Raw genomic sequence first — 27,335 nt, forward strand, 5'->3', positions numbered from 1 at the left:
GCACGCTTTATATACGCTGAGTTGCAGCCATATGATTTGCTTGGAGGAGCAGGCTATTTGCATTAATGAGCAGCTGTACCTAATAATGTGGACAGCCAGAGATTTACTGAGATTATTCAGATCAAATACACTTAGGGGCACAGAAGTATTCATTATCTGCTGGGTTACAAGTGCAACCTCCTTGGTTCATTCCCAAGTCCTGGGCCTTTAAAACATATGTGAACTTCCTGAATTGATCTCTTGGATGCTTTAAACTGGCCCTCCGATCAGCAATGAGGATGATACAATGGCCCAGAGTGGCGAACAACATGGTGAATCAACTGTATTGCAAGGACAGACTACAGACCAAGTGGAACAACTTATAAAGGTGGACAATAATGTGCTGTGTATTCTGACAGAGGTCCATGCTGCTTAAGTAACCGTTTCTATGGTAATCTTTGATAGTAGTCACTCATTGTGCATCATATCCAATAGTAGAATAATTCTAAAAGACAAGCTGTACATTCATAAGGGCAAACTATCATTGTGTATTATGTGAGTTTATCATTACGGTATGTGATCGTTGCTTTGTGTAATGTAAACAAGGCCGTTGTGCAGTTGTAATACATCCAGATTCCAGAACAAATGCCCCCAAATCCAGGATAGCAATGCATGCATGTGTCCACATGGGGGCAGTGTTGTACTACAGGAGCACATGGAAAGCACAATGATTTACCAATGAAGTCTGAGAAATGCAGGCATCAGGTACAATTTTAAGCACAGATTTTATTCAACTTAACAAAACATTGTAGATTTCCAGATAACATGCCTCTAAAGACCCGTTTGTTTCACCTCTGTGACAAATGAACAACCTACAGTAAGTCATGGCATTGAGAAGAAATGATGATTACACGTACAGACTCAGTAGTCGTACAATGCAAAAGAATATGTATTAAGTCACAAATTTGAAACATAACGGGAAAACATAATTAATTCTTTGCATTAATACTCCATCCATTACAATGCATTAATATACCATGCAGTTCCATTCCAAGGTAAACTGACTGAGGAATGTTTTCATGGAGATGAAGCTGCAGATAACAAACCATTTGGTTTACTGGTGCTGCTCATTGTTGGTCTTTATACTTAACAGTAGTTGGTTTAACCTCACACCCCATGCAATCGAAATCTTCTGGTGGTCAGTCAGGCTTTAATTTTGACCCCCAAGAGAACAAAGATTCATGCCACACGACGACCACAGTGACCAAATTACTTCCAATTTCTGCTGTGACAACATGATTATGAAAACTAGATCAAAATGTGCAAACAAATACGCATGCTGTTGAGTCATAACAGTAGATTGCCCAATCAAAAAGGCTTGTTTTTAAAAAGAGGGAAATATATCGCAACTAAACGTGGATGTGGATGATGTGAATGATCTTGGAGACTTCATATCTTTGAGTCAGATTTTGTTTTACAAGAAATTTGCATCAATTATTATTACTATTTTTTTACTTGTTTGCTTCTTTAAAATCGGCTAAGCGTCAGCAGCGAGTTCATTCGGGAATAACGTTTAACGCGGCTAAATCGCTGAATTAGGGAACTACGGATCGCATAATAGCTGCTGAAATTCCTCCAGCATCTGCACTGACAGCAGGCCTCGCTTTAATTTACACCCTGATAACCGCTGCCGTTCAGCAGTAATATAATCAGGCTCGGGGTCCCCGGCCTCCGCCGAGAGGAAATCAATATCGTTCTGAACCCAAAATGAGTTATCGCTGCATGTGGGAGGAGCCGGCAGTCATTTGGGAGTATGGGGCGGTCCTTGTCATTACGGGGCAGAAGAGACACCGTCGTTACTCGGTAGTCAGCCCGTAGTCCTGAGGGTGTTGTTTTATGGTACCATCTCTTTGAATTATGCAAGAGCACAGATTACTGTCTTTGTCTATACACTCGCATTCTTGGTCACATGAATCAAGCGTTAATGTGTAAAAGGCATCACAATAGGGTTTACACAGGGGTGAACAAAAACAGATTTCAAAAAGGGAATGTAACCTAGGACACCATGCTGATGTCCAACTGCTATCTCTCATCGGTTTAGTGAAGAATGTCAGGATAATGATTCGTGGTGAAAAGTTTCATGCATAAGGATCCACAAACAGGGGGCTCTCGATTTTCAGCACAAGAAACGCCTGGTAACAAGTCCACCCCACAACCCCTGATCCCCACAGCACTGACACAAGCCAACCGAGCCAAAGAAACACTTCATTAACCACGGGTAACCAAAGCCAACAAGCTAAAACTGATATGAAATGGCACTTGCATATTCCATTTGTGTAAAAATAGATATGTACACTACAAAATTAACAAGAGTCCCTGTAACATTCCTGCGACAAATAGGTTACTCAAAGCAACACGAAGAGGGTCACGTGACTACAGCCCCAAACTTGTGGGGAGTTAGCATGGACAAAGAGTGGCCTACGATTCCAGCTGCTCTTTACTATCCCCCTTCTCTTATAGTGAGGTGGCACTCTCCTCACACAAACGCATTTCGGGAAAAAAGCCAGGAGACTGTGGTTCTCGTGTTTTTGTTTTCCCTATAAATACCAGCTCCGAGATTCTAACTTTTACCTGATAACTAAATGCACAAAGCAGGTGTGCAAGCTAACCCAGCGGCGCTAGGCCCAGACTCCCAATGAGTGGGGGGTGGGGAGTGGAGGGGGCATGAGAGGAACACAAAAACTTCGACCTTGGCGTCCATCTAAACGCGCGATCCAGCAGAAAATTCTCGGCCGCGGGTATCGAAAGCTAAAGCAGAGCACAGAAGCCCTGCATGCACTGCTCAGCCTGTCGCTGCAGGCCACGTGTTAGTGGACAGAAGCTAAGGGGCAGCTTGCGGAGCCCCGCGAAGGACTGGCGGGAGCTAGCTGGTGTTTTCGGGGGGACCGCTATCACAGGGAGCCCCGCCGTGGCTCTCTGCGCCGCTGCTGGGGTCTGCCGCGGCTTTCCTGGCACCGCTGCTGGGGTCTGCCACGGCTTTCCTGGCACCGCTGCTGGGGTCTGCCACGGCTTTCCTGGCAGCGCTGCTGGGGTCTGCCACGGCTTTCCTGGCACCGCTGCTGGCAGGCGCGGTCGACTCCTGGCTGCGCTGCCGCTCCCTGTTTAGCTCCTCCCACTTCGCCCGGTTCTCCTGGATCAGGTCTACCATTGGCTGCAGTTTTGGGTTCAGTTTCACCAGAGTCTTGCAGGGAGCAAAGCAGAGAGAGAAAAAGAGAGAGAAAGAGAAAGACAAAGAGAGAGGGAAAAATAATTATAACTCATGGGTAGTGTCCAAGAGCAGCAATAATGAATATGCATTCGTTCATAAAAAAAACAGGAGTAGATATGTGAAATAATAAAATTTAAGTGTTAACTGAAAATAAAAGCAAAAAAACTGGATCTTGAGGAGAGGGGGATGAACTGAATGATAACTTCTTTCAAATTCCAGACAGGGATTTCAATGGGTTTTCTACATTGCCTCCTAAGCACAATGGGGTGGTGTTGGGCCATATGTGCACCGTTGTCTTGGACATACAGCAATAAGCCATTGACATTTCCATGACATAAAAACAGAGTTTGATATTACTTAATACACAAGATCAACACTGATTCATTATTGCCCTTTACAACTACCTCCCCTTACCAGACTACAATGCATGTCTGAATGGTACCAGCTAGAGACAACAAAATTACTGCATTATAGCATATAGCAGTATAGCATTATTGGATATAGTAGTTTCAGTAAGCTGAACATAAAGGTCATTTTATCTTGGGTACTTCTTGTATGTTAAAAATATTTATATACCGCAGCATTCATACTACATTAAGAATTAAGGACAACAAGCAGTATTAAAAATTTAATGAGACATAGTTAGCATTGTCATTTCATCTGTTTTGTTTGTTCCTACTCCAGTTTAATCACAGTGATACATGTTCTTTCAAAAATCCTGTGACAAAATGGTCTCAGAAGGAATGTATTTTTTGTGGTTACCCAAGCTGGCTGCAGTTTTAAGTGCCGTGTCAACCCGCTGCTTTTGTAATTCTTGCTAATTAACCCACATTTTACCAGCACTGGCTCATTAGGATGCGATTCCCACAACAGGAGAAAAAGACACAAAGGCCGTCTCTGGTGCACAACCTACGGGCTGCCGTCTCTGATGAAAGCATCCAAGACGCCGTGCGTCTGCACAGCCGAAAGCAGCACCCAGCGGGGTAGGATTCATTATTCTCCCCTGCTCCTGTACTCTTAAACATGACGACGCACACCACCCCCGCAAGGAACCGACAGCGGAGCGGCACGCCGCGCCGAAACGCATGTCATTACAGCGGCCGACAGCCATTTCATTTACCGGGACACGTTTTTATGGCAGCACATCAGACTGTAGATAGCAATAGTGTTTCGCTTTAACTATAAGGGTTGTGTGCATCGAGGAGGACTTGTATATGACACCCATAAACCAGTCTGGCAAAATTCTGCAATAAGAAGTGGAGTGCATCAAAGTAGGGAGACTCATCGCGCGGTCTGTGTTTTACGGAAGCCTGCGTCTCCTCGGATCGTCTAGGGCGCCGGCGAATGTGGCCGCCCTCAAATCACGCTTCGCACTTGCGACGTGTAGGAGCGTCGGCTCCGTGCGAGGCAGGCGCGTGTCACGTAGAATCGTCTGACCACAAACGCGCAAACGAGCAGGAAGAGGCAAAGTTTAATCTCCCTCGCTCACTCCCAGCAGACCGCAAGGGGGAGGGGAACCTCATTAACGAGCCTGGATCCTCTCTGCCTGCCGCTTCACTCGCCTACTCTCTCGCAGGAAGGCGCTGGCCAATAAGGAGACAGAACAAGAACTCCCCAGGGGCTTTCCACTGAACCGTCCTAGTTCTCCACAGTTCTACTGAACGTGGTCTGCTCGTCTCTCCTCTGCGTCTCACCGAAGGCCAGTCTTCTGCATAGGAACAAAGGGCATGCGGAATTATCTTCTCCACTGAGCAGCTGCTTCGCTACGTCTGAACTGAGGCGCAAGTCATTTTAAATTGCACGGTTTTGTCTTTCCCATACAGCACACTTTGCATCCCCAGTGATATCATAATGAGCACAAACTGGTTACATTAAAGTTGAAAAGAGAGATGTAAACAGGGCTAAATGCTCTGGGAATAGTAGCACACAAGTCTGTTGACAACTTTTATCCCCAATTATCATTTTTTGTTCATAATACGAAATTACAGTTGAGCCATCCTTTCGCCCTCTGTTCAGGAGGGTACAGACTAGTAAAATGAATGTCCTCTAAAAAGCATGTCTTTCTTTTGCAGTCCACCAGACATCCACATGATAGAGTCTGAAAACCATTCATTTGATTGGCATTGAGACGTAGGCAGGAGCACGGAACACTTCCATCTGTGTACATGCTAATTATCCACCGTGACTCTGTCTGACATTAACCTGAAGACCAGGCACATTGAACCTCATTTATCAAACGTGAGTCGAATGAATTTGATCATAAATCGTTCGTCAATGCATTTATGCAAACAATGTGGTATTTATCACATTTTTAGTAGGCCTACGTCAGTTTGTTCGTTGGAATCTAACAAATTTCACAAAGCGTCTAAACTGTTTGTATTATTTTTAAAAAATGGTTGCAAAATTTGCATTGCATGTTTATATAATTTATAAATCAATTGGAATATATATTATAATTGTTCTGATTATTAAATAAAAAAAATAAAATCACAATTGGATTCAACATTAAAACGTGTGATGCTTGATCTGGCAATCCTGATTAATTAGGCCTAATGCATTAAATATAAATTCCATAAAACATGTAATACGAAGTTTGCGATAAATAGGGCACATAAGTCATACTGCAGCTTATGCCTCCATTGCTACACCTGACCTCCCTTTATTGGAAGCTTTAATAGAAATTAGAGAAATTATAAATTAGAAAAAACTTAATTAGATTTTCTTCTTTGCCTCCAGTTTCAAGTCAAGTCATTTCACCTGTTACATAGTATGTGAAACTTGAGACAGTTTACAACAACAGCTAGGGGAAAGTATAAATGTTACAGTTCTTGGATTTTGTTAATTTACTCTGAAAATATTTAGCCTAGCACTATTAATTTTTACTTCAAACAGCTTTGACATGGTCAGTAGTCATTAATTGCTTCAATTACATTCACAACTTAATCAAGTCAGAAACAATCTAGACCAAAATACAAGCAGCCCAATGTTACATGCATACGTAACAGAGGGGCAGAATAATTTTAACAGTAAATGATAATGTCCTATAATGTGCATGTGGTGCGCATGAGGTTTTTTCTATACATGCTAATATTAATCAAGGAAACACATTTGCAATGGTAACGTGAGACCAACCACATCCCCAGATTATGAAGCATGGGGCTTCACGTAATTTACCATGAAGCGAGTTGTGGTGACGTAGTTGAGAAATGTAACGCATCATAAATGTAACACGATATGATATATACGTCAATAAGTTTTTGACACTGCTGCTACTGTAGCCATTTCAGGTTTGTATATACGCAATTCAGTCCTCTACTGTCTTCCAAAATAACGGAGCAATTCAACAACCTTCCTGGGAAATTTTTTATTTTTTTTTAGTTTTTGAGACGTTCGGGTATAAGGCATTTTTATTTACAATCAATTAAATCATACATCATTTTTAGCAGTTATCCATCCTTGAACAGTTAGTATGGTTGTCTAAGTCAATTCTCGTGGGATTTTTTTAGATGACCAAAAAAACATCATGTCCACGTCTGTACAAATGTAACAGCTGTTACAGTTGTGCCGCCTCTAAGTTACAATAACAAACAACATGCTTTTTTTGGTGTTATATGTTTACAAAATCCCATCTAAAGAGAAGATGAGATGGTTGGTACTCAGGAAGGCCATGGAGAGGGCTTCAGATTTTGAGAATAAGGACACTAGATGGTGTTGTAAACCATCTACATGTAGTGTTCTTTTGGGGAGACCTTAGGCAATTTAAATGGTGTTTAATATTTATTAAGAAATTAATGGTTCTCATCAATGTGTGTCCCTAGTCACCACCTAGTGTCCCTAGTCTCCAATTGTTTGTTATAATAACTCAGAGGCGACATAATTGTAACAGCTTAGGTGACCTAACAAAAAATTTCTTCTAAAATTGACTCAGAAAACCACACAATGTTTCAAGTACAGATGAATGCTCAAAATTATGTATGATTTGACTTATTGTAAAGAAAAATAATGTCTTATGTCCAAAAATTACTTCTGGAACAGATTTTTACTTACATTGCTCAAAAACAGCAATTGTTTAGAAATATTTCCCATGAAGGTTGTTAAATTGCTCTGTTCTTCTGGCACTTGGTAAAGGGCTGAATTGCGTGTGTACAAACCTGACATGGCTGCTGTAGCAGCTGAGTACAAAAACCTATTGACCATGTTACATCTGTGATGCGTTACATTTATACCGACTCTCCTTTTATCTTGCCATGCTTTAGTCTTCCTTGGCCCTGACACTCCACTGCTACACTCAATAAAATATGTTTTTTTGGTATGTACTTCTATTAACAGTATATCAGTCTCCACTTAAGAGATGTTTTTTTAATTAGACTTTTCTCTGTCCTTCCTTTAAATTACCTACAGTAAAATTCCAAGCTCGTTCTATGATATTTTAGGGGCGTCAATTTATGCTGCAAGTTCTGCGAATACGCTTTTCACTTACAATTGATTTGTATTTATCAACATACGAAAGTGGATATGAAAAAAGTTGTGTCTACGCATGTTTGATAAATTCAGGGGAATTTGTTGGTTCATTTTCAATTACTCGTAAATATACACACTGCTTTATGAAAGCATATAAAAGCTTTTCCAAAGCGACATGTCTTTACCTGTGTTAGTTATCTGCACTGAAGACTGTGAAATTTCCAATACTAGCTATGTCATTCCAGCCAAATTGATACAGGTACCTTTACCCCAAACCATAACATGTTCTAATTGTAAAATTGACTCAGTTTGGCAACGGATATCATTTGATACTGTGCATCAAGCTTGGAAAAGAAAAACTAGCATGGTGACAGTGTAGGAAACATTATATACACAATTTTTCACACGCATCGGTGTTAAAAGCATGTAGGTCTGGCCAATCGAAGCTGACCCGACATATGACTGGTAAATGAGGCTAAAGGCTAATGTAAGCGCAGCACCACTTATTCCACACAAGTCCACACAAAGGTCAAAGGTTAATGGTCACTAGAGTGTGCGCTGCAATGAGTCAGACTGCAGAAGAGTACGAATGTCATTGCGTACGCTCCAGAGAGCCCCACGGCTCCATCTCCGCTAGAGTCATTCACCTCTCCCTTCCAAACGACAGGGCTCAATTTCATAGCCTGGCCGACACTGTTCAGTTTAAATGCATTCGGCCACGTGATTGGCAGTCACCTTGCACAGCGTGAATGCTCCCATTGTACATTTAACCTAATATGCCATTTAGGAAATCTCTCAGACAGAAAGATTATGGGTCTCACCAACACGCCCTCTTTATCTGACATTACAGTACATCTTTTGAACTTTAGTGCTTATTATGCTCTGGCTATTAGTCCTCTCTGTCTTGCATTTGCCTCAGAAATGGTAATTCAGCAGAGAGAGAGAGAGAGAGAGAGAGAGAGAAGCCTGTTGTTTGCAGTCACTGCAGTAAATCTCCCTCAAGCTCTGCTTATGGAGAGACAAAGCTACAGGTACTCTGCCCCCTTGGGAGGACTTTCATTGCATTTTTTTAGACAACTCTCCTAGCTCAGACAGTAAGCACCATTTTAGGGTTGGAGGAGTTGTGTGCGTCTATGTCTCAGTTCATAGGCAAGCTGATACAGGCAGTCTGTCAGAAAATCTGTGCCTTCTTTCCCAGTAGTAAGTACTTCACATTTCAGAAATTTTGTCAATCAGTCAAGGTTAAATTATGTTACCTTTTTTAATTTTGGAATGCAGTTCATTGATTGAACAGCTTCTTTTAGGTTTAGAGTGGGTTCCAAAAATCCCTGCACAAAAGATGCACTGAAATTTTAATGTATTTCAAATTCACGATGCATGCTTACACGTGATTTAATCCTTCAGTGGGGTCCTGTAGTATTTATGAAAAGCGGTTTCTGTTCAAACACAGTCAAGTCTACTTGTGCCTGATAAAAAAGGCTAATCTAAACAAGGTCTGTCACAGAGGTGTCACACATACAGTAAGCTCCATAATGTTTGGGACAAAGCCTTTTTTCTTCTTCTTGATTTGGTGCAATACTCCACTATTTTAGATACGTAATCAAACAATTCAAATGTGGTGAAAGTGCACATTTGATATTTTTTCAGTTTTTCAAGCTCAGTTTTTCTTTAATGATACGTTTATATACCTTGGTTTCACCAAGTAGAAATAGTAGCACTTCTTATGGTAACCCTATTTCAGGCACCATAATGTTTGAGACATATTAATGTTATGCAAATGGAAGCAGTCATGTTTAGTACTCTGTTGCATATCCTCTGCATACAATGATTGTTTGAAATCTGTGCCCCACCAGGTGCTGAGTGTTTTCTCTGGTGATGCTCTGCCAGGCCTGTACCGCAGCCATCTTAAGCTCTTGCTTGTTTTGGGGGCAAGTTGCCATAAGCTTTCTCTTCGGCATATGAAGCACATGTTCAATTGGATTTAGATCAGGTGAATGACTTAGCCAGTCAAAAATGTTCCAGTTTTGACTTTTAACTCCTTTGTTGCTTTAGCAGTGTATGTCTGAGATCATTGTCTTGCTGTAGGATGAAGTGTCGTCCAATGAGTTTGGAGGCATTTTGTTGAAATTGACCACAAAAGATGATTCTGTACACTTCAGGATTCATTCTGCTGCTGCTATGAACAGTTACATCATTAATGAAGTCAAGTGAGCCAGTACCTGTGGCAGCCATACATGCCCAGAGCAAACACTCCCACCGCCATGTTTCACAGATGAAGGTGGTGCTTTGGACACTTGCTCTGGCCATCCCTCAGGTACAAGTGAATCTTGATCTCATCTGTCCACAAGACCTTCTTCCAGTACTCTGCAAGCTCTTTTAGGTAGACCTTAGCAAGTTGTAACCTGGTCATTCTGTTTTGCGGTGAACTAGTGGTTTGCATCTCGCAGTGTAGCCTCTGTTGTTCAGTTCATAAAGTCTTCTGCTGACAGAAGTCACTGACACATCCACACCTGCCTCCTGAGGAGTGTTTCTGATCTGTCGGACAGGTGTTCTTCTTCATTATATTATATGCTTCACAAATATTGAAGGCTTACAGCAGTAGAGACTGATGCCATGGAGCTGTTACAGATGCCTGCCTGTAGGGGATGCTGTTCTTTACATGAGATGTGCAACAGACCTCCTTTCTGCCTTAGCTCATTAAAAATGAAACTTTAGAAATGTGCGCAAACCACAGCTTCCCCCCCCCCCCCATTTTGTATCTGTTCTCCTAGTCTGGAATTCCAAATCGTGCATGTCACACCGCATGCTTCTCACACAGGTGTGACAGTCAGGCTGCCGGTCTCTCCTGGGCTGGGGGAGCTGAGCTCGTATGAGGAGGAGGGAGCTCCCCTCCCCCACAGCCAGCGCCGCGGGCGGCTAGGCACTACCCTGCGGCGTCACCGGCCGCAGCCGCCACTGGCACAGTAAGCCCAATGGGCGCATTAGCGTGCCGAGAGGGAGGTTAGATAAAGCTAAGGAATGGAGGAAGCTACCATGGTGCTCCCTGTTGGGGGGTTGGTGTGAACTTTTTAAAATTTTGGACAGGCTTGATCCGTTGGTCAGAATCGCCTCTGCCATGTCTGTGCAGACCTCTCTCCCCACCTTATCAGTATTCAGACGAAGACGCGCTACTGGGGGAGGGGGGGGGGGGTCCTTTGAAGACGGGCGGTTACATAACTTCGGATTAATATTCTATTCAGGAATGAACCGCTGGGAGAAGTTGACTGATGATGTAGGATCCTCTTCCGCCCACGTACATAACCCACCAGTCTCTGAACTCGCCGTGCCCCTCCCCCCACCCCCGCCTGTTTCACTTTAATTGCCACTGTAGTGACCGCATAGAAATGGCTGTTTCCCAAACAAGAGTATTGGAGTCCAGCCTCACATCACAGGGCCAAAATCTGTGATCTTTCCTCAAAAGAAATGAATGAAGCAGTTTCCATTTCCGTGGATATGGCTACTACCATTTCACCATTCACTAACAGCATAAGAATGAGGCATGGCAATTGTGTAGAGACAACTGAATCAGTTTTCTGTGATAAGTAACGTGAACAGTGGAGTTTCAAAGTGAACGTGTTAGCAATATGTGTTACGTCAATTTTAGGTTACAAAGAAAGGTCAAGTATCTGTTTTTGCCTTTAAATAATTTTTTTAATGAAGCATGCCACAATACCACAGTACCATAGGTTGGATTAAAGATGTTTTACACTTGAAAAAAATAGGTTTTCTCTCATGCCAAACTTGAGAATGCTTGATGACCTTTACTTGGCTATGTAAAGACACAGTCAGACAGTTTCTCCAGATGATGACTGAATATGTAATGTATCAAGTATTTATGTAACTATGACAACTGTAACTAAACTGCTTGCAGCACTGTATGTACATTTGTGTGAACACTTTTTTTAAAAAAAACTTGTATTTGCTTTTTCCCTTCTTTTTGTTTCTGTCCTGCATTTACAATGTATTCTCCTCAATTTATATCATAGATGTTGTTAGGGCTGGAATGGGAGGGTTAAAAGGTTATCAAATTCCTGCATACTATACTGTAAAATGCTCAATAAATATATTTTTAAAAAATATATTTTTAAGACTCTCCCTCTGCACTTATACTTCTCTCTCATGCCATACACTTTTCACTTTTCATGTTCTTTATTCAAAACATGGATGGGACTGTTGGATTTTCATACTCTTTCAGAATTTGTACATATTAATTTCCTTCTGAAATATGTTAACGCCTTATTATTATTAACCTGGGTAACGATGAAGTGAATCTGAAACTCAATTTGCTCGTGGCGTTCAGCGCGTGTCCAGACGCAGAGGGGGTCTGTAGCGAGCCGGTGAGGACCGGCGTCATGGCCGTCCCTTTCGCGGGGGCGCGAACGTTCCTCCACAGCGTGCTCAAAGTCGGCCGCGCGCAGCTCGCGCCGCTCAGGCCATTCACACAGCCGCCTCCCCCACGCCAAGATTAGGATGTGAAGCCGCGTTCGCTCCGAGCTGCACAGCCGCGTCTGCGCCATTCTCTGAAGCTAAACGGAAGAATGGGCTCTTCCTCCTCACGTGAATGGCCTCAGTCTGAATGCCGCTTTTACTCCGCAGGAAGGTGCTTGAGACAGGCTGTGTGAAAGGCTGCAATATCTGCGCTCAGAAAGCTCAGAATTTCAGAACAGAGCTAAGAACATCGATTTTTGCTCACGAAAAGCCGCAGTGCTAATACTTTTTTTTGACGTGGGTGTGCATGTGAAATGTTTGATATATAGTCGGGTTCCCAGCTGCCTGCATTCGTGTCACCTCCCCTCTATGCTGCTGATCCCACCAGCTGGTGAGCGTGGAAATATCTGAGGAGGAGGAGTCTCCCAGAGGAAAGACAGCACATGCATCATCTTGCACCTCGGGAGGGGGAGGGGGCGTGGTGTTTGTCTTAGCACTCTAATTGGGTGTGGTGGGGGTGTGGTGTGGGAGGGGTGTGTCCACACAGCGCACTGATGGGGGTGTGGTGGGGAGGGGTGTGTCCACACAGCGCACTGATGGGGTGTGGTGGGGGAGGGTGTGTCCACATAGCGCACTGATGGGGTGGGGTAGGGTGTGTCCACACGGCGCACTGATGGGGTGTGGTGGGGGTGTGTCCACACAGTGCACTGATGGGGGTGTGGTGGGGGTGGGGGTATGTCCACACAGCGCACTGATGGGGTAGGGGGTGAGGGCGTGGTGGGGTAGGGGGTGTGTCCACACAGCACACTGATGGGGTGTGGTAGGGGGTGAGGGCGAGATGGGAGATGGGGTGTGTCTGCACAGCGCACTTATGTGGGTGTGGTGAGGGTGGGGGAGGGAGAGGAGGCGTCTCTGCACAGCGCACTAATGGGGGTGAGGTGGGGGAAGGGGGCGTGTCTGCAGAGCTCATGTCCATACCTCATATAGAGGGGCGCATATCCCATCAATCCATTCCAGCTGCAGGCCAGGGAGCTCATCCTTCCGGTTCCGGTCAAAGATGGCCTGGAACACAAACAGCAGCAAGCCTTCCATTACATCTGGAACACAGCCTGCACACAGCGCCTACCCCTGTCTGGAGGAACACACTGCAATGGTGTATGGGAGAAAAAGCTGTTGACACATAACATTCCAGCACTTCACCCTCAGGGGATTTTTTTGGACCTACTGCTAAGCAGACCTATACTCTGAACATTTTTTGTTTCTCAAAAGCCTGGGAGGGGAGGGGTGTGTGGGTGGAGGAAATAGCCTTTGCCTTGAAGACACACCGGTAATTACCTTCCTCTTATTTCCCATTCTGTCTTCGCCTCCTGCATTGTAGACCTGTGACGCTTCAGAAGGGCTGTGCTTCAGAGATAGCTACTGGGCAATGGGTCTGGATTATGAATGCATAATTCATAACGCCCACGTGCCGGTTGGTAATGAGTCTGACACGCAGCCTTAGAAACCCGAGGCCACCGCCGCAGCAATGCGGCTGCCCAATCAGCTGAGCGCGCGCGCTCCCAGACCGCGTGCCTCTTTTTGCTCTGACCGCCATTTGGTCTTCAAAGCAACTGCTGGGACGGCAACCTTTGTCCCGTGTTTCATTTCCGTACTTGTATTACCCAGCTGCGAAGGTGGGGTGAAAAAATTACGCGCGAATGGCAAAAAATATCATTCTGACTCAAGTCCGACTTCACCAGTGGAAAAAAACACGAGTAGATGGTTTAATCGCCCCATTATCGGGTTACGCTATGCAAGTCGCTGAAGGAACAGGCGCAAAACGAGATTAAATGAAATCGTATTGAGTTCCTGTTATCCATAGCCTAAAGGACAAACCTTCCGAGGCAGTCTAAGCAATCACATTGTATCTGGCTTGGGCAGATGGGAGTGCCACTGGCGAAAGTTGGCGTTTTGCGGCGGGTAATTGAATAGACTTGTGCACAGGGAGAGGGTGAAGCGTGTGGTCCTGGGTCAGGGCCTTCCTGTGGTCTGGTTCTCTGGTAGCTCCAGGCTGAGAGCGGGGCACACAAAGAGGCCCGGGTACAGACGGGCACAGACTGGCACTGAGGGCCTCTCCCTGGCGCCAGGAAGCTGGCCAAGCCAACCAGCTCCACTCCTGTGAGAACAACCCCCTTTGTGTCATTTGAAGAAAGAAACCTTTTCTGTTCAGACGGTAGAACCGGGAAACCATGAGAAATGCTGAGAGAGAGGACGTGTAAAAGGGTGACGGGGGAAACTCACAGAAGGGGTGAGCTTCAGTTCTGACCGCTCTCTGTCGCCCTGTTCGAAGAACTCGCTGGTCACCAGCTCCGCCACCTAACAGATGGAAAGCAGGTGTGAAGTCCCATTGGCTGTTGCACTCCATTGACAGAACAATTGGCTCCTCCCCATCCCCACACAAAGAAAAAAAGTTCATTCCATGTCAGACTTGCCTTTCTGGATATTTCCCAGGGTTTGGTCACAGCTCCAAGGTCACATGCAGTCATCAGCATTGACCTGTAGCAAGGAGACGTGACACATAAATGCCCCTGACCCCCGATAGCCAACACCTTTACAAGCAAGCCATGACTTTGATCATTTCCACAAAAAACATGGTCTGTTTCTTAACTAATGTCACTCGCTGGAAAGACGGGACTGATATAGAACCATTTATTTTAAGGCAAACATAGTACAACAGGAGGGTGTGTGTGAAATGGCCCCCATGTGATGTCACTCCAGGCGGACTGGAATTTACCTGCACATATCCCTGTGGGTCTTCACATTCCAGTTGTATTCCCCTTTACTGACCATCTCAAAGAAAGCTTTCCGGTTCCTAGCAAAGGAGGCAGACATTTCTTTATTCAGCCTGGTCAGATGCAGGGACACACATCATCCACCAGAGAGCAGTGTTAGTCCTCAAATTTCAATATTCAACTGAGAGCAGCGTTACGGGTGAATTTATTTATGTTTGGCTGAATAATTTATGGTAAAACGCTCGGTAATTATGCTCACAGCCCAATCATTAAAACTGAGCAGAACACAATACCCCACCTGTACTATTAAACACTCCAATCTATATATTTTATTCTTTTGTCTGAGCGCATTCCCCTTCTCATTATAAGATTCTTCTGAGGCAAGTAACAGCGAACAGCCTCACAAAAGAATGTGGTCTGTGGTCTGTGTGGACATTTGAGCTTTAGCAAATGAGTAGTATCTCAGGCCAGTAATAGTGCATATGAAGTACATATGATAGACAGGGAAGGTCCATAGGAATGTCTGATCTGCGATTGACTGGTGATGTCTGAAGCCAATGGCTATTTGCATGAAGTACATACTCAAAGTAGAGGGTGAGGTCAGTGGCCAGGATGGACTGTTTCAGCAGCTGCATGAGGTCACTATACTCTTTGGAGGACAAGTTGGAAAAGATGTTGTGACCCTGCGGACAGAAAAGAAAAAACATCATTGCTAACTCAATGCTCAGAAATAACAGCAGCTTTACTACGTCTACCCTCTTTAAACTGCTTTTGTTATACTGGATGAGTTTGTTTGTGCGGATACCTTTTGATTCAATCTGGGTCTGATTCAAAATATGAATCCGCCCACACATCATAATTAGATCATAATCCGAGGGGCAAAAACGCTCCCTCTTAGAACTGAGGAAGTGGATCAGTGAGCATCAGCGCTGTCGGCTCTGACAACAGTCACGAGCGAAGCGCAGAAAGCAGGGAGATTCCTCAGGATGGTGGAGACACAGCTCCCCGGAGATCAGACGCGTGGCGTCAGGCTCCGCCCAGAGCAGCGCTTCACAGAGAGCTGCGTCGGGCTGATACACACGCTGAACCTTCAATAATTAAACAAGCGCCGTTAAATATGCTATAATACTGCCCTACATAGCGCCGCGCCAAGCGGGGGGGTGGTGAGCAGCGCGGCGGGAAGTGCAGCGCTGGAGCGAGCGGGAGACTCCGAGAGATCTGCGTCCGCTGCGTACGAGGAACCTCCCCGTCAGCCCGCCGGCTACCGCGAAACACAGAGCGCTATCGCAGCGGAGACAGAGCTCCCCGAATCTGAGCCTTCCATCACGAGAGGGAGAGAGGGAGAGAGGGAGGGGGAGAGGGGAAAAGCATGGGAGCGAGGGAGAAAGAAAAGTGAGAAGGTGAGGGGGGGAGGGAGGAGAGAGGAGGGGGGAGAGGGGAGGGGGAGGAAAGAAAGAACAAGTGGGAGGCAAGGCGAGAGAAAGAGAGCGAGAGAAAGAAAGATACCACGCTCAAGCACGTTAAAAAGTAAAGTTTTAATTAATTGTTCCTGCTGGTTGGTGGAGTGAATCCGTGAGCCTCCCCCCCACCCCGCATGAATCAAAATGAACCAAACATAACTCATTTATATGCTAATGACGCAGGCCGTAATTCATTCTCCATATCATCAGAAGCCATTATTATATTCCAAGCAAACATTTGTCACCTTGCAGTGTCGTTGCAGACAGCATAATGAACTTAATGGAGCCAGGCCTGCCAAAACCGTGTCCCACCACAACCCTGCAATTTATTTCATTATGTACTTACCTCAACTTGCTCCACGAATAAACATCTCTAGCAACGAATTAGACTGTATGGGTTTCCACAAATGTATTTGTTTATTTTTGTGGGAAAAAACACTTGACTCTATCTATCAATGTGGATAAGTCAAATCCTGAGCCAAGCATTGCACTAGAGCTATTTATACTGTAGATAAACAGATAGTGTATTCTATTTTGCCATAATGAAACGAAAGGGAATTCTTCTGCCACTTTACACAGGATGCATTACATATAATAGTCATAACGGTCATATGTAATAAAGGTGCATGCGCATCTGCTGGTGAAGCCATATTCCATCAATAGTGCTACAGGACACAATTACATCCACAAGGGGGCAGGAGATGCACCTTAACCCTCTGGAGAGAGTGAACATACTGGAAAAAGCACAGCATGCTTACACGAATCCTTCCAACCACCATACTTTACAGCATGTACATATTCACAGATAAATACATGACGTGACAGCATTGAATTAGAAGGAATTGTCGAATTTTGATTAGCTGTTACCAGTCCCAGTGCATGAGACCTGTATATACTTAGACTTAAAATCATATTCAGGTTGTTGGCGTCTTTAGAATAAAACCAATTGCTTTGGTTTTTTTCACTGTGTTGTACTGTATAGTGTGACAGAACAGAATATGAAATAAGGTAGATTGTAAACTGCGAGTAGCAGGCCAATTTGGTCTTCTTTGCTGCCTGAAGAAGAAAGGATTGGTCAGATTTGCAGATGGCTGAGTGAAAGTAGCTATAGCTGCAGTTGATTTTTCACAGTCTACCTGAATAGAGCGCTCATCACACAGTTCTATGTCATGCTAGCTCCGCTCTAGAATAAACTGACACTTCACCTGTTTCGCAGAGTATGGGTTGCCTGCTTCTTGTTGTGCCGTTCATATCTTTGTGCCACTTTGCAAAGCAACCGATGACTCCATCATTTTGGCTGTACTGTGTATTGCGACAGCGTGCGCTTGTTGTGGTGTATTATGTTTTGGGAGAGGTGAACAGTACCTCGCTTTGCAGTATCATGACAGCATGGTTGAAGTGGTGGTGTTCCAGGGTGGCTGATGTCCCATACAGCAGAGACAGGGCCGAGCCCGTTCTGTGGGAGTCACAAAGAAAGAATACAGTCAGCATCTCCTACCTGGTCACATCTTCACCAAACTAACCAAAAACAATTTCCCTCCAAGGCCCTCTAACTGTCTGCCCACAAGATCAGGATCATTTACTGCTTGTCCAGGAATTAAAACTGACATAATCTATGCCATGCTGCATGCATTTAAAGTGCTCATTGCACCACAAGATAAAGACATAGTTCCCTTCTGATTGGCTACCCACTAAATCACTGATTGGTTAAAATGTAGACCGTTGCGTTCATTTAGTAATAAATATGGTCACCGATGACAAATATCAGATCCCCCTGTAGTGGAAAACAGGAAATTTGTTGCTTTCAAAATAAAAAATTAGGGTAAAATTTCATTTGAATAGGATAAGCTTAATGGCACAGCATGTGTATCATAGATTTTATATATAATATAGCTATTAAAAAATTATATTTTGGTTGCACAAGGTGGCCACCCTGCTACTGGTCTTTCAACGACACATATGGGGCCTGATTTACTAAGACCTTTAGCATGTGCAAAACCTTTTGTACAGGCAAAACTAATAACACAACTGATGATTGGTGTGAGAAAAATACAGTACAATGACCAATCATGGATCATGTCCCTGGTTTTGCATGTACATGTAGGTCTTAGTAACTGAGGCCCACGGTCTGTACATGAACACACCCAATACGGAGCGACACAGTATGCCACGCAGCGGCTGTTAAAGCCACAATCCATCCGTGCAGTCATGGACATTATTCTTTACGTACTCGTCTTGCTCTGTCAAATTGCATGGCATTGGGAGTGATCTGTGTTGAAACGGGGAGCCCAGTCCGAAAGGCAGCCACTCACTTGGCCTGGAAAGCGTTGTTGGTGCCGCGGTGGTCCAGGTCATGGCAGATGCAGCCCACGATCAGAGCCAGAATCTCCACTTCAGTCAGGGTCTCCTGGAATCCTGCAGTCTGGGTGACACAGACAGACGAGATGTCAGTCAGCCAGTCAGTCATTCTCTTAATGCATTCATTCAAAGCTGCCACTTCCTTTCACTGTGCATTCACACACAGAAAAGTTATCAGTGGAAAAAGGAAGAAGAATGCTATCTGTGAAATTCTGGTCAGGGTTAAATTATCTTTAGGGTGAGAATTTCAGTGTCAATACTTTCTTTAAAAACAAAAGTCTATTTCACCTTGGAATTTCAAAAGCAATTTAAATTACAAATAAAGCCTAGGAAACACGCTATGTTGTGACTTACGTACTCGTAAGAATCAACAGTGGTTAATTACTGTTGTGACACCTCCCCCATTCACTCTTTTAATTGCATTCTTTATACTATACACATGAAAGTATTGATGACATTTGTATGTCCTTATAATATACTTGCAACTAAAATAAAATAATGTTTGTAAAAACAAGGGAAGTATGGGGTGGAAAGTAGCATGGCACTCATTAAAACACACTGCAGGACAATGCTGTACTAATAACACGCCTACACAACACCACATTCTTCTCCACCGTTAATAAGTCATTATGATAGCTTACTGTGTTTCATTATGCCGTACATGCACAGGAAGTGATTTTCCCTGACACGCAGGTGATTATTTTGTTTCTCCTTCATTTTAAACAGGTGAGTCCCATTGAGATGTCTTTCTCTTTTTCAAGGGAGCCCTGGCCAAATGGGGTGATGGAGTGAACTGCTGCGGTTGAATCCGCTCAGGCCTGCCACACCACTCTGTGGGACGTGTCGGCCCCGTTTTGGATGGGTTGTGTTGAGTGAAAGTTGCAGGGTACTAGCGTGGTTCCTCAGGTGTGGCCAGCGCCAAACCACAAGCAGGTGAACTTTCTCATAGAGGAGCCACTCGGCGAGCGTGTTTTGTGAGCGAGTGAATCGTTTGTGTTTGCTTGCCGGGGCCATCAGAACCCTCGCGGGCCTGTGTTGGGGCCGTACTTACAGTCAGCATGGAGAACATGCACTGGCAGACGTTGAAGGCGTGCCGCCAGTTGTGATACGGCACCATGCGGTAGTTCTTCCTCACCGTCAGCAGCCACCTACACAGCGTCTGCACAGGGAGCAGAGACAGAGAGAGAGTGTGAGAGAGAGAGAGGGACAGAGAGAGAGTGTGAGAGAGAGAGAGAGAGAGAGAGAGAGAGTCCGCAGGGCACCTGTTCCCAGGGCTGCTCTGCTCTGCTCTCAGGCGGCAGCACTCGATGTGGCTGTGAGCCTCACCTCGTAGTCGATCTTGAATTTCTGCACCATGCCCAGCTCCATAAACATGCGCAGGGCAGCAGTTATCATGGCGTCTACATCGAGGGAGAAGTCATCGAAGGATAACTTATCGATGCCAAGTTCACAAACAAGGGGGATGTTTGCAGCCTGAAAATGAATATGGAGGGAGAGAGAAAGAAATGGACACAAATATACTGAGAAAATTCAACTCTGAAGTCATCACGAAATCACATCACTCCTGTCTTGAAAGAATTTCACAGGTTACTGTTTAAAGCCCAAGTCAACTTAAAACCACTCCTCTTGCACTACAAGTCACTTTGTGGTGTTCCCTCCTTCTTATCTTTCTGACTCCCAATACCCTACCAAACATCCAGGCAGTGAAGGCCCTCCTCAGCTGCCCTCCCAGCAACGCATACAGTATTTGGCAACAAGATCTTCACTAGGGGAGCCCTAAGTTTGGGATGCCCTTGCTCAACACATCAAGGACACAATCAGTACTTTTAAAGAATTCTTAAAAACACATCTTTTCTGTGCGGTGTATTAATGTTATTTTGTTTCCCATTTCTTGTGTGTGCACTTATATTTTTTCTATTTTATCCGAAAACAAATATATAAAAATTATTTTTTTTTAATTATTTTTATATATTCTATATATACATTCACTGTGTGGGCATCTTTGAGAAAACACTAAATACATTACTGTTATCAGTTAATCCACACAGGTTGGCTCTGGCACTCAGTCTCTCATGCAACTACTGCCCACTTTACAGTCAAGTGCGACAGTATGGGTCTGTGGTTCTGCAGTAAAACTATTTATATGTCACTGGTTCTCCATAATGACTCTACGTGTGACTGCCACTGTAAAAGACCTTATGATACCGCTCAGTGTTTGAAGGCTCTTTTCACAGTACATTACTGTTTTGCATCTGGAGAAAAGGACTCCGACATGATTATTGTTGAGGAGAAACAAATTTTTTTGTGTTAGATTTACAGTAAAATGGTTTTCACAGTAGAGACACAGGATATTACTGTAACTAATTTACCACAAAATACAGTAATATCCCCTAAAATTTGGTAACAGTAAATGTCCACTAAATCCACAGTAATTAGCTGGCAACCATTTACTGTAAAATGAACTTGAAGATGCAATTGTAAATCAATCGGTAATTCAGGGCGTTTACAAATTAAGGCACGTCCAACTCAATTTCAGGATCATGGTGAAAAGAAACAGCTTATGCTGGTAGCTGGTAATCAGCATTACCTGCTAGAGCTAGGTTTGTGAAGCATGGTAGCTGGTAGTTGGTAGTTCGTGACCAGCTAGAGCTGGTACCTGGTGACCCGTTAGAACTAGTTTTGCTAAACATGGTAGCTGGTTGTTGGTAGCTGGTGACCCGCCAGAACTAGGTTTGTGAAGCATGGTAGCTGGTAGTTAGTAGCTGGTGACCTGCTAGAATTAGGTTTGTGAAACATGGTAGCTGGTGACCAGCGACCAGCTAGATCACAAGTACCAATAAATGTTCTTTTTTATTGCATTCATCAGCATCTGGCAATACAATTGCAGTACAAAGCCTAACATATCATATCTACATATTTTTTTGTAACTGAATATACTTCTAATTCAAAAACTTTACACTGCATGTTTGAAACCAACCAAGGGAAAGAACCCTAGAATATAAATTTAATGTGAATTTAAATTTTTTAAGGCCAGCTTGACCAGGCTGGTACACCAGCTCAGCCCAGCTGAACCAGGCTGGTACATCAGTTCAGCCCAGCTCGATCAGGTCAGTACACCAGCTAAAACCAGCTCAACCTGCAACATTTCTAAGATGATCTTAAAGTGGTCTTAGATAGAATTTATAGCTAGGCAATCTCATCACGAGACATGGTATGCTCCTGCAGATCAGTTGCAAAAGATGTTGGTTTACGAACTTACTGGTGGGTGTGGTGGGGCTTCGGTTTCATTATGTGCTGTTTTGTCAGATAGGACAAAATTGCCAATTTCCTATGGCATTAAACAGCACATAATGAAACCTGTTAGATGAAGAATTGCCACATGCACATTTATCAAACTAGACTCCTCAACCAAATTATTGTCATGACACCCTGAGAATGAGAAGAAGCTTGGTTTCGGTCATTTTCATCTTAGCTGGATATAAGCCTAAAATAGTGCTTAATTCTTTGGGCATTTTTTCTTTTATTATAATTTGTATAAAGAAAACTTATGGACTGTGCTACTGTTCCACTGCAGTTACATTTTGTTGATGTATTTGTAATGCTCTGTAGCCAATATGTCTTTAAATCACTGAAAAGGATATATATGTTCAGAAAGTAAATGGAGAAAAATAATTCCGTAAACATGCACACTTTTTAAAAGTGATTTTAAATGTCAATACCATGCAAAATTAATTCAGATTTTTTTGTATCTTAGGTATCCTCAGTATATAAAAAATGCATATGTCACACAATTTGAGAAATGTGAAGGTGTGCATTGGTAGAAGCACAAATATAGCAGGATGTCTGTACTGAAATACCTCCTGTTGCACCATCCAACCAATGTTGATGCAAATGCCAAACTGGCAGTGGCAAAAAAATATTCCATTTGCAGCAGACAAAATTAGCAATTCCGCCTGGGACCATTCGCATTACTGTTCTCACCAAAAGTGTGAGAAAGTGGTTCTACAGTATGGTTCTTTTTGTAAATAACTAATCTTGTATTTTGGCTCAATCTTTGAATCCTTAGCTCCACAGAATAAGCATTTTGAGTTCCAGAATCTTTTCCAAATTAACTACCCTCCCAGAAGACCTGGAAATATCTGAAAATGACACTCCTCCTCTGAAGAACTCGCTAATGAAAGACTCTAAATATAGAAGAAATTCAAAGAAGGATGCTTAATTAATGAGAGGGTAACTGGCAGAGGAATTAAAGTGTTGTTTATGTTCCATCCTCCCATTGATAAATTGCGATCGTCGTCATCAACAACTTCCCCCTTTAATTCTTTAAAATTAGAAACACACTCTAACAGCATCATTAACCAACGAAACCTGGCCCAGATACTTTTAAATGATCTGTATACTGTGCACATGAAAACAGGACACCAGGATGAAAAGGACATTATTTTTCAATATTTAAACGACAACTGCCAGCTTTCGGCATTAATGTGATCTCAATCTAATTGGAAGTATTAGACCATATTTCTGTGTTAAATCCTCATGATTGGCCGAAATGTTTGTCAGCTGCCTTAGAAAATGCTTCTTCAAATTCAAACAGTGTACACTGGTACCACTGAGAGCACCGCTTAGCGCAGTGCTAATCTCTAAATGTGACAGCAATCTGGGCACCGCAGTGGCAGAGACTCAGCAAATAACTAAACAGAATGACGTGCCAGCAAACCTACCCTTAAACTGAAGGCTAAGCACCAGTGACTGAGAGGGTGCTACAGAGGAAATACATGCCACAAATCATATTTATCAGTCACCTGATAACTCTAACTCTTGTTCAGACAATCCAAACCTACATGGCACATTACTGCTTAGAGATCAGGTCACACAAACACATTGCGCAGAGGAGAATGTCTTTGTCTACCCTTCCAGCACATTTACTGGAGTGGATTCAATGTGCACTCATTTTGTATAGGGTTTGCTCAGTTCGCAATGCCCAGTTGTACTCTCTGGCCTGACACATCGCTATCACACCTGCCCCATCACTTTGTGAGGGCGCGGAATGGCGGGAGCCCTCCTCTGAACCACACGCTGTCAGCTCCTCCTCTTTACGGTTCCGCGGTCTGAAGGCCGAGCCGTGCGGTTACGTGCACGTTCAGCTGGCGGCTCAATGCAGGTCAGAGCGTTCGCTCTCGCGTAATGAAGGAGGGACAAGCCTTCGAGTGATACCCAGCCTCCCTGGGTGACGCTCTCTGCTACGGCCAAACGTGCACCGCCCCCCACCCGGTCAGCACAGACCAAGCACGCCTCACTTTGAGAGAAACATTAAAGGCTGAATATGTTCTCACCCCTCTCTCTTTTGCACAGTTAGAGTAATGCGCAACATGGCCACTGAAAGCAGAAAAATTCACCAGTGTCTTATTTTTTCAGACTGTCTGACTTTCAGTTTGGTAAGTACACAGACCAATTCTGTGCCCCTGGTTATAACTGCAGATCGACTGTGGAAGCTGTCTACTGGTGACATTTTTCTTTGGAAAAGCTTTTTCTTAGGAATTCCATTTGCAGCTCTAAAGAGCGCTCTGAGCAGACATAGTTTGGGGGGGGGGGGGGGGTACGGCACGTTCAGAGATCTGACAGTTTGGGCTGAAGCGTTGTGCTTGTGGACAGGGGTGTCCATAGGGAATACTACTGAGAGCACAGCTAAGCATTCATTAATGTGTTCATTTTCCAGCCCTGCAACCCATATAGGAGCTATGTGATCCATTATGTTGTCATGACAGCCTCAATAAGCATACTCCGCAAAAGCGCTGGTGCTTTCACACAGCTGTATTAATAATGCATCTAAATCCTTAAGTATTGATTTCACATTTTCATTAAAAACACCAAGTTTAGGTTCTCTAAATCAAGAATGGAGACTGCACTTTCAGTCCGGCTGAATAATTACACACTTCGAATATTTTGCATGTGGTAAGTGAACGGTGACTAGAGGTTTTTTAATTATTCTTTCAACAGTACCACATACAGTAATGGCAAAAGCACACCTGATGCACCACATATACATAATGTACATTACCCGTGTTTCTCATATATGCAAACCGAAACTGGATGGGTCTGAAGGGCTCTGTTTTTATTCAGAAAAGTCTGCTCTTAATTCTTGCTCAGTAAATTCAAATGCATTTCAAAACTCTGCATTTGCATGCACCATTGTACAGCTTAATAAAGATATTTTACAATTCCAAAATTCCTTGAAGGTGTTATAGTACACATTATGTGATATTTTCATTACTCATAAATCAAAAATCACTATTCATTCTATCATATCACAAAAAAGCAGAACATTGATTACGTTAGAATGCACAGAACTATATGAAACTAGTGATTTTATTATGAGCTACGCCAATGTTATTCATATATTATTTCAATTTCCTTGCCTCTTGGCTTAGCTAACACAGCCTGTTAAGACATTGTTTTTTGTCCGGACTTGTTTATGTTGCACCACCAAAGTTGTGCCATGGCCTAACTGAAGGTGGATTTGACCAAGGGTGTATGGCTTGCAGCAGGTTGAGATCACTGGTAATGAAAATTCCCAGAAGCTATTCGCCTGGACTGTTTCAGAATAACCTCAGCTAAACAAGGGGTAAAGTACAGTAGTGATGTACAGTACATTGGGACCGGGTTAGGTTTGAGGTCTTATGGAGATCTCTCTATGTGTTCGGGGAGCATAAGAAATGTCCAGATCTGAGCACTAGACACACAGTGAAAACCTGCCTTTAAAACACAGGGGTACCCTGCTTGAGGGCACTTGGTCAAATTGCCTGGCCTTGACACTTTTGAGAACTGTATTTCATGACCGTAGACTAAACCAGTGTAAATGTGGCTCTTGTTTTGTGTTTCCTTTTGTTGTTCATCACCTGTATTTGCTTTATGTCTTTTTGCCTGTGTGGTTTTTTTGAATATAATAAGATAAATATGAAAAATAATTGCATACAAAACAATAAATATAAAAAGCTACTGCATGAAATTTTTCATAGATAAACATGATTTATGCCCACTACGTCTTTATTATATAGTAGAGCATTTTTAATGTAAATCACTTTCATTGTTAAATTCGATCTAGCAGAGGTAAAAGACAACCCTTAACTTTATATATTGTTTAAATTGTTTGGAACAGAGATGAAGATGATATATACTGAGCATATTTACATAAAGCTTATTCCTCTGTTGCTTTAAAATCCCAATATATTTGACCCAGGCTAACAGTTTCACAAATGCTAATAAGCAAACAGAATAGAAGGATTGAATACACCCTCATACACACATACAACAGAGCACATGCTGTCATCTGGGTTAAGAGATGCTCCTTCTGTTTAATATACTCTCCAGATTGGCATAATACGTTCTTGCCCAAGTAACTTTTTAACTTAAAATACCCAGGCACCGTTACAGGTTAAATTGCATTGTGAACCTTTAGGGCAATGTTGAGATTTTCATTGCCAAGCATTATGAATGGGAATTGTCAATTTCCTTTTATCAAGACTAATAACTGACTTGAAGGCAGCAATACAATTGCTTAGATAAGAAATAATTATTCACTTCTTTTCATGAGATTTATCTTTCATGTAACAATGCAAACAATCTTATTTTCCTAAGACACATTGTAAATACTATTTGCCTGTGCAGAGAGCGTTTATGTAGACTCTGTGAGGCGCTCAAAAATATCATCCATGTAGCACTTAATATGTTCATATAAGATACTGCCACCTGTATAAATCTCCAGTATAAATATTTCTGGTACCCATTTTAAATCCGAGCAGTCAAGCAAACTTTAAGCAAACAAAGAAGCTACTAGATAGACTTCTGAGAAAATGTATTTCATGGCATCCCCTCTGGGTTAATTCAGGCATGAGAGTCAATTATTTCTTTCCAGGTGAGCAGTGTTGTTATGAAACAAGCCATGTTTGCTATGACACCAAGAGACAGATGAAACTGAGGCAGTGTGAGGACTTTGCGTGTGCAGACAGAAAAAATCAGTGTACGATGACTTACCTCCTTCAAGCCGGTGGTCCTTACCTTGAATTTGTCCACCTCCGTCTTCGAACAGGTGGCATGGTATGACAGGACCTAAAATAAAACATGACACCTTTAATCCAAAAGCCCCTCTTACGAAACACCTTCATCTCAAAACTTCCACGCCCATGAATTTTAACCTGTGACTCCAAAAATACAGTTCAAATGTGTAAACTTATTCAGTATAGAAGAGATGCAGAATATGCCATATGCAAGTCTTTCAGTTTTTTTGCATAAAGGCATTTCCGGAAGCACATGAATGAAGTGCAATAATGCGATTGGCTGCAGAGGTGTTTGTGAAGACACTTAAGAGTGATGTCACTAAAAGTGAAGCAGAATGAGAGGCACTTTCAGAGCACCACAATGGAGGTAATACAGGGTTCCACTCCTTCACGTACTGCATTCCTTCACAAGAAATGCTGCTGAGGTTTAATGAAAAATGGAAAAATTATTCACCGGTCTCTTTATTTCCAGTCGTAAATTACATAAACGTATTACAGTCTGGAGGCCCTCATAAAT

At 43.2% G+C, this 27,335-nt stretch overlaps 1 protein-coding gene across 2 annotated transcripts in view; it reads right to left on the reverse strand.

The window, feature by feature from the left end:
• Nucleotides 1-745: 745 nt before the first annotated feature.
• pde11a (phosphodiesterase 11a) overlaps nucleotides 746-27,335 on the reverse strand; it is an 86,574-nt gene continuing 59,984 nt past the window's right edge. Inside the window, exons 10-20 of one of the 2 annotated variants that reach the window (XM_064327285.1) lie at nucleotides 26,820-26,870; nucleotides 20,091-20,237; nucleotides 19,816-19,923; nucleotides 18,719-18,828; nucleotides 17,772-17,862; nucleotides 15,529-15,629; nucleotides 14,949-15,026; nucleotides 14,647-14,710; nucleotides 14,456-14,530; nucleotides 13,154-13,237; nucleotides 746-3,220 (exon numbers count right to left, since the gene is read on the reverse strand). In XM_064327285.1, the coding sequence (XP_064183355.1) occupies nucleotides 2,903-3,220; nucleotides 13,154-13,237; nucleotides 14,456-14,530; nucleotides 14,647-14,710; nucleotides 14,949-15,026; nucleotides 15,529-15,629; nucleotides 17,772-17,862; nucleotides 18,719-18,828; nucleotides 19,816-19,923; nucleotides 20,091-20,237; nucleotides 26,820-26,870 (1,227 nt within the window). In that variant the 3' untranslated portion in view covers nucleotides 746-2,902. Of the gene's footprint in view, nucleotides 3,221-13,153; nucleotides 13,238-14,455; nucleotides 14,531-14,646; nucleotides 14,711-14,948; nucleotides 15,027-15,528; nucleotides 15,630-17,771; nucleotides 17,863-18,718; nucleotides 18,829-19,815; nucleotides 19,924-20,090; nucleotides 20,238-26,795; nucleotides 26,871-27,335 lie in introns of both variants that reach the window. The other variant, XM_064327284.1, reaches the window with a different exon arrangement.

The sequence above is a fragment of the Anguilla rostrata genome, chromosome 3 (assembly GCF_018555375.3).
Source record: "Anguilla rostrata isolate EN2019 chromosome 3, ASM1855537v3, whole genome shotgun sequence".
NCBI lineage: Eukaryota > Metazoa > Chordata > Actinopteri > Anguilliformes > Anguillidae > Anguilla > Anguilla rostrata.